A 14,773-nucleotide genomic window follows, 5' to 3' on the forward strand; every position below is an offset into this window, starting at 1 on the left:
TCAGTAACCGCACTGGAAAAAGAATACAAACTTTACAGAATTCATGAGGGAAAGTTACTAAACAAACAGCAACAAAAACAAACCTTGTGGAGTGGAAATAAACTTATTTCCAGAGTTAAATATTCATTTTTCAACAAAAAATTATAAGAAATGCAAAGAAACACGGAAGTATGACCCATACCAGCAAAAGCAGCAGTCAATACAAACTGTTCCTGAAACAGCCACACCTCTGACTTACTGGACAAAGACTTTTTAAATCAGCTATGTTAAAGATGTTTAAAGAACTAGAGGAAAAAATGTCTAAAGAACTAAAAGAAAGTATGAGACAATTGCTCACCAAATAGAGACTATTAATAAAAAGGTAGAAATTGTTTTTTAAGAAATAAAATTCTGGAGTTAAAAAGTATAATAATTGAAAGGAAAACTTCACTGGAGAGGCCTAACAGTGAGTTTGACTAAGCAAAAGAAATAATCAACAAATTTGAGATTATCCAGTCTGAATAACGAGGGAAAAAAAGAAGAAAAATTTACAGAGTCTCAAAGATATTTGGAACATCACCAATCAAATCAAGATACACATAATGGGAGTCCTAGGAGAGGAATGAGATAAAGAGGCAGAAAGAATACTTGAAGAAATAAAGGCCAATAGCTTCCCAATGTTGATGAAAAACATTAATGTAAACATGCGGGAAGCTCAACAACATCCAAGTAAGATAATCTCAAGAAGCTCCACATCATAATCAAACTATCCAAAGATAGAGAATCTTAAAAGTAATAAGAGAGAAGTGATTCATCATGTCCAAGATTTTCTCAATATAATTAACACTGCTTTCTCATCAGAAACCCCAGAGACCAGAAGGCAGTAGGATGACATACTCAAAAGGCTGAAAGAAGATGACTGTTGACCAACAATTTTCTATCCAGCAAAACTGTCCTTCAAAAATAAAGGAAGAGTTAAGACACTCTTTTTTATTTTTAACATCTTTATTGGAGTATAAACGCTTTACAATGTTGTATTAGTTTCTGCTGTACAACAAAGTGAATCAGCCATATGTATACATATGTCCCCATATCCCCTCCCTCTTGAGCCTCCCTCCCACCTTCCCTATCCCACTCCTCTAGGTTGTCACAAAGCACCGAGCTGATCATCCTGTGCTATGCAGCAGCTTCCCACTAGCCTTCCATTTTACATTTGGTGTGTATATATGTCAATGCTACTCTCTCACTTCATTCCTGCTTCCCCTCCCCTCATCCCCTCAAGTCTGTTCTCTACATCTGCATCTTTATTCCTGCCCTGCCACTAGGTTCATCAGCACTGCTTTTTAAAATTCCATATATATGCGTTAGCATACGGTATTTGTTTTTCTCTTTCTGACTTACTTCACTCTGTAGGACAGATTCTAGGTCCATCCAACTCACTACAAATAACTCAATTTCATTCCTTTTTATGGCTGAGTAATATTTCATTGTATATATGTGTCACATCTTCTTTAAAGACATTCTTAGATAAACAAAAATGGAGAGAATTTGTCACTAGCATATCTACTCTACAAGAAATACTAAAGAAAATCCTTCAGGCCAAAATAAAAAGATACTTGAAAACAACTTAAATCCACATGAAGAAATAAAGGAAACTACATAGGTAAAAACAAAAGACAGTACGAATTTATTTTTTGTTTATACTTTTGTTTAATCTTATATTATTTAAGGACAACTGCATAAAACAATAATTATAAATCTGTGCTGATGGGCGTACAATGTATAAAGATGTATTTATATGATAATAATAACACAAAGGACTGTAGAGGGAAAGGGGCTATATAAGAGCAAAATTTTGTACTCTACTGAAATTAAATTTATATTGATTTGAACTAGATTGTTGCATATTAAGATGTTATTTATGGGCTTCCCTGGTGGCACAGTGGTTGAGAGTCCGCCTGCCGATGCAGGGAACACGGGCTTGTGCCCCGCTCCGGGAGGATCCCACATGCCGCGTAGCGGCTGGGCCCGTGAGCCATGGCCGCGGAGCCTGTGCTCCACAAAGGGAGACGCTGCAGCGGTGAGAGGCCCACGTACCGAAAAAAAAATTTTAAAATAAATAAATAAATAAATAAAAAGATGTTATTTATCATCCCCAGGGCAACCACTAAGAAAATAACTAAACAACACATAGTAAAAAATATAACAAGGAAATTAAAGTGGTACACTAGAGATTATCTATTTAATGTTAAAGAGGGTAGAAATGGATAAATAGAGGAACCAAAATACATAAGACAAATATAAAATAAATTAAATGGCAGATATAAATCCTACCTTATCAGTAATTACATTAAATGTAAATGGATTAAGTACTCCAATCAAAAGACAGAGATTGGCAAAATGAATACAAAATAAAAATAAATTTTTAAATAATACAACTATATTTTATCTACAAAACACATATTTGAGATTCAAAAATATAAACATGTTAAAAGTAAAAGCATGGAAAAAGATATTCCATGCAAATAGTAAATAAAGAAGAGCTGGAGTGGCTATACTGATACTAGACAGAAGACTTTTAGACAAAAATTGTTACTAGAGACAAATAAGGATGTTTTATAATGATTAAAGTTTTTATTCATCAAGAAGATACGACAAATATAGACATATATGCACTGAACAATAAAGCCTCGAAATACATGAAGCAAAAACTGACAAAGTAGACTTCTCCTGACTCAGAGTTTAAAGTAAAAACTCATAGGGAGTTTTTAAACTCCCTGTGGCAACACAGAGGGCTCCTGAAGTTCCCTTCTCCCACATACACACCAGTGAACACCTACACATGGAGCAATTCTATCAGTAAAATCCAGAAACTCAGTGACTCCTACATATAGAGCAACTGAGAAAACACAAACATCTAAATGAGTAGGAAAGGCTGAGACACACTCTCTTCATAAACCCCACCCATGGCACAGTGCCGTATAATCAGGAGGGAGCCCCTAATTGCCAGCTTCTCCCTGAATAGAGAAGGGTTTCAACCATACATCTAGCACCCCAAATTTTTAGGCTCCTGTTCCTCTATTTGAAGGAATAGGCCCCCCAAATGCCTAACTCTGGAAGCTAATGGGGTTTGCAGCCACGAGACCCATAGGACCACAGAAAATAAAGCAGCAGTTGTTAATGGGCACCAAACACTTGCCATGGCTATTCTCCCAGGGCTCAGCTAAGAGGGAACAGATAAAAATGCCCATCTCTCAGTCTTTCCCTAGAAGGGGACTGACTGCATACTTTACAACCTGCTGCCTGGGGGGGTCCAGCTGCTAATTTGCATGCAGCGAGGGGCTAGCTGTGATCCTCCTGGGGGAGCTGGTGGGCCCTTCTGCCACCTTCTTTCTCCGACTTGCTGCAATGATAAAATCAGGTCACCAACAGGTCTCTGGAAGGAGCTTAGACACACACACCTGGCTTATATACTTTCCCAGGTGCTGCCTGAGGGTCCAGCTTCTAATCAGTCTGCTTTTATGTGCTAACTGTGATCCTCTCGTTTGGGATATCATCAGGTATTGGCACACCCTCAACCACTGGGAGCCACTAAAAACAAAGACAACAGCTTGTATAACCACAAAGTTTTGAGTGACAAACAGGAACTTGGGCTGGATTGACTGATGAGGTTCATCTCCCACACAAGACCACTCTCAAGACTGGGAGAGGTGTCTCTTTTATCTAATGTGCAGAAACCAACACAGAGAGTCAAGGAAAATAAAGAAAAAGCAAAATATTTTCCAAGCAAAAGAACAAGATACATCTCTGTACTGATATTAATAAAACAGAGACAAGTAATTTACCCAATAGAGAGTTCAGAATAACAGCTATAAAGATACTCAGTGAGGTCAGGAAAGTAATGCATGAACAAAGTAAGAATTTCAACAAAGAGAGAGAAAATATTAAAAAGTACCAAAGAGAAATCACAAAGCTGAAGAACACAATAACTTAAATGAAAAGTTCAGTAGAGGTGTTCAACAGCAGACTAGAAAACTGGAAGAAAGAAACAGTAAACTCAAACAAAGGGCAGTCAAATATATCCTGAAGCAAAAAGAAAAAAAGAATCAAAAAGAGTCAAGCTAGCTTAAAGGACTTATGAGACAACAGCAAGAGGATCAATCTACACATTACAGGAATTCAAGGAGAAGAGAGAGATGGGGGCAGAAAGCTTATTCAAAGAACTAATGGCTGATAATTTCCCTAACCTTGGGAAAAGAAACAGACATCTAGATCCAGGAAGCATACATAAGGAGTACCAAATATAATGAATATAAAGAGACAAACACTGAGACATTATATTAAATTGTCAAAAATTAAAGACAAAGAGAGATTCTTAAAAACAGCAAAAGAAAAGCAACGTGTTACATAAAAGGGAACCCTTGTAAGACAAAACAAATTTTTCAGGAGAAACTTTGCAGGCTGGAAGGGAGTGAGAAGATATATTTAAAGTGCTTAGAGATAAAAGCTTCCAGCCAAGAATACTCTACCTAGCAGAGCTGTCATTCAGAATTAAATGAGAGATAAAGAGTTTTCAAGACAAACAAAAGCTGGAAGAGTTCATCACCAATAGACCAGCCTTATAAGAAATGTCAAGGGGAAAAAATTCTTCAAGCTAAAATGAAAGGACACTAATTAGTAATATGAAAATATTTGAAAATATAAAACTCAACAGTAAAGGTAAGTGTATAGGAAAATCCAGCATATTCTGATATTATAATGGCGGTAAGTAAATCACCTGTAACTAATTGTATAAAGGTTAAAAGACAAAAGTATGAAAAATAACTATAAATACAATAATTTGTTAATGTATACACAATATAAAAAGATGTAAATTGTGACATCAAAAATATAAAAGGTCAGGGGAATGTAAAAATACAGACTGTTTGCATACATTCAAAGTTAAGTTGTTATCAGCTTTTAAATACACTGTTATAACTATAAGATGTTTCATGTAATCTTCACAATAACCACACAACAAAACCTATAGTAGATACACAAAATAAAAGGAAAACAATCTAAGTAATACTACTGAGAAATCACAAAGGAAGTGAGCAGAGAGGAAGAAAGGAACAAAGGAAGGTCAAGACAGACAGAAAACAATTAACAAAATGGCAATATTAAGTGCATACCTACCAATAATTACTATAAATGTAAATGAACTAAATTCTCCAATCAAAAAGCATAGAGTGGCTTAATAGATTAAAAAAGAAAAAAAAAACAAAAAACAAGACAACTATATGCTACAAGAGACTCATTCCAACTTTAGGACATACATAGGCTTAAAGTGAAGGGGTTAAAAAAAATTATTCCATGCAAATGGTGTTGAGAAAACTAGACAGCCACATGCAATAGAATACAACTGGTCCACTATCTAACACTATACAGAAAAACCAACTCAACATGATTATAGACTTGAATGTAAAACCTGAAATCATAAAAATCGTAAAAGAAAACACGGGCAATAAACTCCTTGACATTAATCTTTTTGTATTTGACACTAACAGCAAAGGGAAAAAAAGCAAAAATAAACAAATGGGAATACATCAACCTAAAAAGGTTCTGCATAGCAAAGGAAACCATCAGCAAAATGAAAATGCAACCTCCTGAATGGGAGAAAATTTCTGCAAACAACATGTTTTAATAGAGGTTTAATATCTAAAATACACAAGGAACTTATACAACTCAATAGCAAAAAAATAACCCAATTCAAAAAATGAGCAAAGGACCTGAACAGATTTTTTTTTCCAACGAAGACTTACAAATGGCTAAGAAGTACATGAAAAGGTGCTCAACATCACTAATCATCAGGGAAATGCAAATCAAAACCGCAATGAGATATCACCTCACACTTGTTTAGGCTAGCTATTATTAAAAAGATAAGAGATAACAAATGATGCAGAGGATGAAGAGAAAAGGGAACCCTGCTAGTGTGAATGTAAATTGGTACAGTCCTTTTGGAAAACAGTGTGGAGGTTCCTCAAAAAATTAAAAATAGGACTACCATATGATCCAGCAATCCCACTTCTTGGTATATATCCAAAGGAAATGAAATCACTATCTCGAAAAGATAGCTGCACTTCATGTTCATTGCAGCATTATTTATTATAGCCAAGACATGGAAACAACCTAAGTGTCCATCAACAGATGAATGATTAAGAAAATGTAGTATGTATATACAATGGAATATTATTCAGCCTTTAAAAAGAGGGAAATTCTGCCATTTGCAACAGTATTGATTAACCTGGAGGGCATTATTCTAAGGAAATAAGCCAGACAGAGACAGACAAGTACTACATGATATTACTTATAGGTGGAATTTAAAAGTCAAACTCACAGAAACAGAGGGTAGAATGGTGGTTGTCAGGGGGTTGGGGGGTGGGAGGAATAGAGAGATGCTGGTAAAAGGGTACAAACTTTCAGTTATATGATAAATAAGGTCTTAGGATCTAATGTATAATATAGTGACTACAGTTGATAATACTATATGGTATCACTGAAATTTGCTAAGAGATTAGAACTTAAGTGTTCCCACCATAAAAAAAAAAAAAGGTAAATATGTGACGTGATGGTCATGTTAACTTGACGGTTAGGAATCCTTTCCCAACAAATATGTGTATCAAATCATCATCTCTTACACTTTAAATGTATTACAATTTTATGTCAGCTATACCTCAATAAAACTGAAGAAAAAAACTAAACATAAAAGTAAAAAGAAGTGAAAACTCCAGACTGACTTTTGAATGAACCTGAAGGAAATGAGCATGTAGCCCTTGCTCGCCAAGGTTGAATGAAGAGCCCTGACTTAGGGCATAATCAAAATTTAGCCACAAAGTAATTCAGTGAAGTATTCAGTGGGATTTAATTAAGTAGATTTTTTAATGCACCCTGAAAAGTTCACTTTATTTGACATTTTTATTTCAGGAGGGAAATTGTTCATCTATGTCATGTCACTTGAGTTTTGTTTTGTATTTATTCACAAAGATAATCAGATCTAAATGCTTTTCTATTCATGGGAAAGCAAAATGGTTCCTGGGCACTTGTGAAGCCTGAGCCGACCAGTGATAAAAGACGAACACAACACTCTGAATAATAATCCTAACAATTTAGAATATTAGGGCAGAAAGACTTGTTCAGCGAGTCACTGCTTTCTGCCAGAATTCTTTCACCTTTTGAGGCTACAATGTTAGAAATTATATTTGGGGGGCATGATGTTGACCTTTCTGTTACAATATAAATTATTAAGACAAAGAAACAGGTATTTTTACTTTCCTTAGGTTTTTAATATACAGTGTTACTAGTATCCTGGTAATCTAAATAGACGATTGTGGGATTTTCTGACGGTAAATGGCACTTACCCATTCGAAGACATTCCAGAGAAGCTTGGCCCCAGTTCCTTGTATATGAAGACTCAATATAGTAGCAGTGACCATGGAAAGGAATCCACGCTGTGTGTTCTGACTCGGGGCATCTACCAGGCAGCTGTGGGGGTTCAGTGGCAGGGATTTCTGTTAATAAAAAGACATTTCAAATAAAGTAAGACCTGAAGTTTCTTTAGTACATAGAATAATATATCAGCCATTAAGGAAATTTTCATTGCCTATCATTATTTTTTTTAAACTCTAATGGTAATCATTTGGATATGCCATTTCTATTATTGAGTATTCTTTTTACTTTATCATTTTTTTTCATTTAAAATGTATTTCCATAGAAGGTACTATGGTATAACGGCAGTCAATCACATTCATAATTAAGCATGTAGATCTATAGATACCTACAAAGACGTTAATAAGTTCCCCTAAAAGGTCAACCAGAAATAATTTGCAAAGGCAGTCTTCCTTCTAGACATTTTTCCTTTTCTAGGATCCTAGCCCTTATAAAACCTTCTTAGCTATGACTGACATTGATGTTATAACTAAATGGTATAGGTAGAATTCTAGGACTTTACCACTGTCTGACTCTATAACTGTATTCTAGGACTGTATCACTGTAATATCACTGACTCTGATGAACCTACACATATTCTGATAAAATTATTTTGATATAGCTGTGCTGTCAACATCAAAAGTAATCATCATTTCCTGAGGACTCTGACATCATAGATTCAGAGGCCTATCCCAATAATAAAAATTCAGAAATCTATAAAGAGGAAATAAACTCTAGCAATGAAGAAAAATTTCTCTCTCTGTTATTTTGATCTATGTATATTGTTTATTGCCAGGTCAGTCTTTGGTTAGGTGAAGGAATATGTTTTATCTTATCCTTAAGCTACCCCAAAACATGTGACTGTTTAAGAATATCAACGGTGGTTTGTATTAGCTTATTGAGAAAATTTCAAATTCCTTGATTGTTTTTGTGGATTCAATTACCGTCTGATCTTTTGCAGAGAAAATAAAAACTTTCATTGCAATGTGCTGTCTTCCAATAGCCGTCAAGATCCATATAAACACACGCTGACTTCAGTCTGGGCTCATCAGTGGCCCAATTAGTGTATCTCACCCTCCATTTATCGGTCCAAATATATTCATTATTGGTCTGCAAGAACAAAAACAACCATTAACATGGAGCCTGGCTTCGTTTAGAAAATACCAAAAGAACCCAGCAAGGAGTAAAAAGTATATTTAAGACTGTGATTTGACAAAGAATCTTCAACATTTGGGAATAAAAAGAACATTATAAATTATTTCTACTAACTCAAATTCAGGAAATGCAGCCTTTTTTAAGAAAACACTACTTCTTAAAGCTCCCCATGAAGACATCATTGGAAGCTATTCTGAAAAACACAGACTTAAAAACCTATGTCTTATTCTAGAAAACTCTCTTTATTTGCAGGCCCTCAGTGCAAAAGAGGGGTTTTACCTTTGGAACAAATAAAACATGTATTATATTATCATTGAAATGATAATAAAAACTAAGTCACTTTCATTGAACTCATGGACCCCTGAGAGAAACACTTATCTCTTCTAATCTTCTTACTGTTTGTCTGTTGAAACAGGGCCAACGACAAATGACTTATGCAAGGTGACATGGGTGGATAAGAGAGGAGCCTAGGTCTCTTACCTTCCAGTTAGGTGGTCTTTCAACCAAAATGAATCTGATGGCATCTTTTAAAGATAATTATTTTATTCAATTTGCATACATCTTATTAAATTTATTTGGGCAGATTTATGGTCACATACAAATTAATTGACAACATCAAAAAGATTACTTATCAATAATGTTCTTGTGACAGTCTAAAAGAAATTTTACAGGTAAAGCCTCACAACAGATGCTGTATAACTTTAATCAGAGATAAGTGAATTTTTAAACCATTCAAACAGCTGTCCCCTTTTTAACTGCATTATTTAATTTACCAAAGCAATTACCCAAGATTTAATGACAAAATCAAAAGCATGCATTATCTCAAGTTAGAATTTTGTAGTATTCTACCATATTTAATCAAATAATGCTGGCATAATCATTAACTCCATAGATGTAATCAATATAACAGTATCGTTTTAGTTATAAATGTTGTGATAATGGAAAGCTATTTAATCTTTCTAACAATAAATAAAAGCCTATTTTAAACTCGTAAGAGAATTGGGACCATCTTTGTGAGAAGAAAATATATGAATTATCAAGAGAATTAGTTACTACAAATAGATTCAACATAGAAGTAAAAATGCCGTGCTTAAGTTTAAACACAGAAATCATTGTGTAACTACTTACTTTTAAATGTTTACTAACCTACTTAGGAAATACTCGTTGCAAGAAGTGTAAATGTTGATCTCTGCATCATGGTAGAAGAAGTTCTACAAAGTCTGGCGCCAGTCTACTTCCCAGTTATACCCCCTTATCTCCTTTTATTTCTTCTTGGTACTCCTTCCTTATGAGCCACCATCCTAGACCACATCTGTAAAGTTTGACTTTCTCCGAGAAGCCCTGTAGGTCCTCTCCCCTTGCACAAATGATCGCTTTTCTCTCCTCTCCCAGCATTTTGTATATACCTCTCTTTGACACTGTATTATCTCTTAATTACTTGTTGACATCTCTATTTATTGTACTAGGAAGTTTGCTGATTGACTAGTTAGACGGATGTATGGATGGATGGAGGAGAGATGGATCCCCTGGCATCAGAGAAGACTCATTTTAGGAAAATTCTGGCAACTCCCACACCGCTCTTACTTCTGTGCCTCAACCTTCACTCTACACCATCTTTTGCCAACCTTCCTTCTCTGTTATGGAATACAGGGAATTGACCGCAATGAAATCTGTCATACACGGATGGAAGCTGCACAGCTTCAGAACAGATAGCAACTCTAGAATGACTTTTCACCAAAAAATAAGGAATATCCTCATCGCCCAGGAACTATGCCCCTGACGCTTTCTTAATTCCTATGGCATAGTTGTAATCATGACACTAGAAAGAAATAATAAATAAAACTGTTTAGATGCAGAACTTAATTTTCATACTCAAAATATACAGTAACGCTGTATATTAAAAACCTAAGGAAAGTAAAAATAATAATATCAGTTAGGTAAGTCTTAGTTTGATTTCTGACATAACATCACTAACTTGCTAGATCCTTGCACTGGGTCCTAGAGAGACTGGGCCTTGTACATGTCACTATCATTTCCAAAGCCCAGCAGGTTTTTACACACAACAAGTATTCAACAGAATGAACAGAAGAGAATCATATTCAATTTATCAATCATGTCAAGTCGCACATGTTTCCAGCATCTTACCAAGTTACTGTTCAGGGCGATCCACACAGGTTCATTCAGTGTTTGCATCTGCATCCATGCAAATGCATTACTATAGGGATCTAGAATGCTAGCAATCAGGGAAGTGTGAAGCTTGCAATAATCATCTGCTTCGTGCCACTGCAGCTTTAATTTCATGAGTGAATAGCTACTTTCACCATATTTAATAAAGCCATCTGTTGGAATTGCTGTTGGAGAACTAGGCAAGGAAGGGTCTGGAATAAAAAATTATTTCCATTAATATTAAACATTACCTGAGTGCCATCAGTACATGACTTCTATACCTCACACATCCTAAAAAGAATCTGAATAGCACAATTCAAACCGTCAGGTGTTAAACATATTTTCATGAGCCATTTCACACCAGAACACAAAGTTCTGTTTTTCAATCAGTACGCCTGATTGAATTAAGTCATTTCCAAACTCTATTTAGAATATTAAGGTAAATACACGATCAAGTTTCTAAACTATAAAACCAAAAAGACTTGCAAATACTATGAGATCTAGTATCTGGATGAAAGACACACCACAGTTTAATCTCATAAATTAAAGAACATCTATCATCCTGTCAACACGAATCTTTTTATTTTTTTCCATCTTGGTCGAATTTTAAGGTCAAGAACAGTCTTCCTCTCCTTCCCTTCCCCCACCCGACTCTGTTCCATTCCACCCATGAATTTGCATCTATTTGTATCTATTTGACTTCACCTGTGAATCATGTACCTTCAAGAAATTGGTTTATGCTCTGGAATGAAGCCATATAACAGTTTCCACTTCATTTAACCTTGATCCCAGAATCAAGCTTTAATCTTATGATGATTTCCCACGTGAACCCCATATCTTATCCAAACTGAAGCCGTTGCAAGCTGGCGTCACTCTGGCTTTCTGATCTTTCCTCCTCAATCTCTCAGCGTGCATTTCTAATAACTACTCTAGACCCACCCATACTTTGGGCCACTTACTGTCAAGACCCAAAAAAATCTTGTTTCTGGGCGCCTTAGCTGATACCTTAGGGCAGAACAGAGGCCAGCGGATGACAGCCAGAGGGTGAAATCTGGCCTGTTGTCTGTTTTCGTAGCCCATGAGTTTTTAAATGGTTGGGGGAAAAAAAACAATGAAAAATATTTTGTGACATGTAAACAATACATGAAATTCAAATTTGTGTTCATAAATAAAGTTTCATTGGAACTCGGCCACGCTCATTTGTTTACGTACTGTCTATGATTGTCTGCGATCACAGCAGAGTTGAGTCATTGCAACAAAAACGTTATGGTCTATAAAGCCTGCAATATTTATAATCTGTCTCTTACAGAAAAAGGTTGCCAACCCCTGGTCTAGGGTTCCAGATGTCCCTGCCTACTGATGTTGTCTTGGCCAATTCTCCAACCTGTTCCACTGCATATACCAACGCAACCCACCATGTGCCTTGTTCTGTCACTCCAAGAACGCCAAACTTTCTTTTGAAGACTCTGGTGAGGCAACAATTTTAATTCAGCAAGGAGGGCAGCCTCCCCTTTCTTCTGCTGTTGCTGCCACCGTGTGTTGATAGAATAGCATTAAACCAAGAGACCCAGCCCCGGATCCTTACATGTTACAGCCAGTAGGAAGTAAACAGTCTCATCATTTCCCAGCTTGGAGAGAGCTGGGTTTGTCTTAACAACATGGGAAAAGTTTTGGACTGCTAAAAGTGCCCAATGAAGCTTGAGATAAAGCTTCACCAAAGGCTATATGCAGCCAGGAAATTAGCTCATTTATCCAATTAGCTTGTTTATTAAAACACTCATAGAAAAAATTATACAGAAAAAACTAAATTACTGAGAGGTTATTTTCAGGTGGTTAGATTATGGGTAATTTTTTCTCTTTATGCTTTTCTGTATTTTCTAAAATTTCATCAAGGGACATGTGTTTCATCAAGGGATTGTTTTTAAGTGTTTTATATTCATATGTATTCATTCATGTTTTTATTTATGTATCTTTATATATTTACATGAATTCATATATATTCATTCACACATACTCATATATATGAATAAAAACAACAGTGTTTTACTTTTTATTTATTTAATTTTATTCTTTTGGCCACGCCGCACAGATTGCGGGATCTTAGTTCCCCAACCAGGGATCAAACCCAGGCCCCAGCAGTGAAAGCCCTGAGTCCTAACCACTGGACCACCAGGGACTTTCTGAAAACAACACTTTTAAAAAATACTGAACACACATTCTTTGCTGAAATTTTAGAAAATATAGAAAAGCATAAAAATGAGAAAAAAATTACTTAGAATCTAACCACCTCAATATTTTAGTGTTTCCTCATAATTGTTATATATAGAGATATATATATAGATGTACAGACATATTATATATAATATAAATGCAAATATATATACATAGAGAGAGAGCATTAGAAAGAGACAGTTTTTGATAAATGAAGAAAAATACAATAGTACAATGAAGGAACTAAAGGTCTTAATCCCACGATGCAAACATATCCACTATTCCTATTTTGAGGCATTTCCATCACCTTCTTGTTCTTTTTTTTTAAGGGGGTTCAAAGTGTTTTTTGCATCATCAGTAGTCTATAAAATTTCATATTCTGCCTTTTTCACGTTAACACTGTCGACCTTTCCCGAAACCTAAGTCATTAAAAATTGTCAAAATATCTTTTGTCGGCAGCAAATATTCTATCCCTTGTGTTTACAGGAAGAAGAGAAAGATTTTAAACAAGTTTAGGAATCATCATTCCCTCCTGGAAGGGGACTCCCTTCTTTCCCCAAAGATTGGAAGCACAGATGCATTACCAGTGGCCTAAGATTCTGGTGCTCGAAGGGTGTAGCAGAGAGAGAAAAGCGGCCTGGCCTGGGCCTTCTTTTGGATCAATAGGAGGTTAGAATTCCTGCAGGACTTTGCAATCATCTGAAAATATCTTCAGTGATTTTCAGTCATTGTCATGATTGATATCAGTTCCCTGATTCCCCAGAAAGTATAGAAAAATTTGTTAGATCCGGGAGATCAAGTAGCTTCTAATTCAAGCTCCTCTGAGGGCTCAGCTCAGGGTGACAGCAACCCACCTCATCTTCAACCCTCATCTCTAATCTATCTTTTATTTTCTGAACCTCTTCTTATGTAGCCAAACGTTTCTATTCTAACTTCACTTGAAACTAAAATGCACACAACCATAATCTTGATTCTTGGTCGATATCCACACATCTGTTTTATTTTCCTTGCACCATAGTTAGGCTTCCTAAGATGAAAAAAGGACCACAAATAAGACATCTACATTTTTAGAGACACAGAATATATAACAAATGGTGAGGCATATAGGGTGTTTGGGGGCAATGGTTCTCAAATTATACAAATTGAAGTGAGGTATCCCTACTCTGACATTTTTTTCTTTTAAGGTAGAGGTAAGCAAACATTCCAAATTTCTAACAAAATTAGAAAAAGTTTCAACCTCTAGTTTAATCTGTGCAGACTTTCTGGTAATGGATGAGGGGGCACATTCATGAATAAATTACGGAAAATATCCTTTTTGTCTGTCACAGCCATCCATGGATGAAAGGGAGAATCAAATAAACATGTTGATGGGGACTTCCCTGGCGGTCCAGTGATTAAGACTCCGTGCTTCCACTGCAGGGGGCGCAGGTTCGATCCTTCGTCGGGGAACTAATATTCCACATGCCACATGGCACGGCCAAAAAATAAATTTAATTATTTAGTTTAAAAAAAATTTTAAAACCAACGTGTTGATGTGCAAGGGAAGGGTCACTTTTTTAAAACAAAACTTCATTTTTTTAGAGCAGTTTAAGGCTCACAGCAAAATTGAGAAGAATGTCACTTTTTAAAAAGTATGGAAAAACCCCACCTCTTACAGCCCAGCGAGGTCTGGTAGGACTTACCGGGAAGTGTCTGGCATACATAACCTCGCTTACTGTCACAGGTGTCATCCATCCATTTTCCTGCATCCCTTGACTTCCCTCCGATAATAAGAACACAGTCAGCCTGTATATTCATG

At 35.9% G+C, this 14,773-nt stretch overlaps 1 protein-coding gene across 1 annotated transcript in view; it reads right to left on the reverse strand.

The window, feature by feature from the left end:
* The window catches only part of MRC1 (mannose receptor C-type 1), a gene marked incomplete at both ends in the record, with an annotated part of 95,044 nt that overhangs the window by 5,746 nt on the left and 74,525 nt on the right, over nt 1–14,773 (reverse strand). The window contains 4 exons of the mRNA XM_079700964.1: nt 7,377–7,526; nt 8,388–8,553; nt 10,744–10,976; nt 14,658–14,760. Of these exons, the coding sequence (XP_079557090.1) occupies nt 7,377–7,526; nt 8,388–8,553; nt 10,744–10,976; nt 14,658–14,760 (652 nt within the window). The remainder of the gene's footprint in view (nt 1–7,376; nt 7,527–8,387; nt 8,554–10,743; nt 10,977–14,657; nt 14,761–14,773) is intronic.

Source organism: Hyperoodon ampullatus, assembly GCF_949752795.1.
Source record: "Hyperoodon ampullatus genome assembly, chromosome: 3".
Classification (NCBI taxonomy): domain Eukaryota; kingdom Metazoa; phylum Chordata; class Mammalia; order Artiodactyla; family Ziphiidae; genus Hyperoodon; species Hyperoodon ampullatus.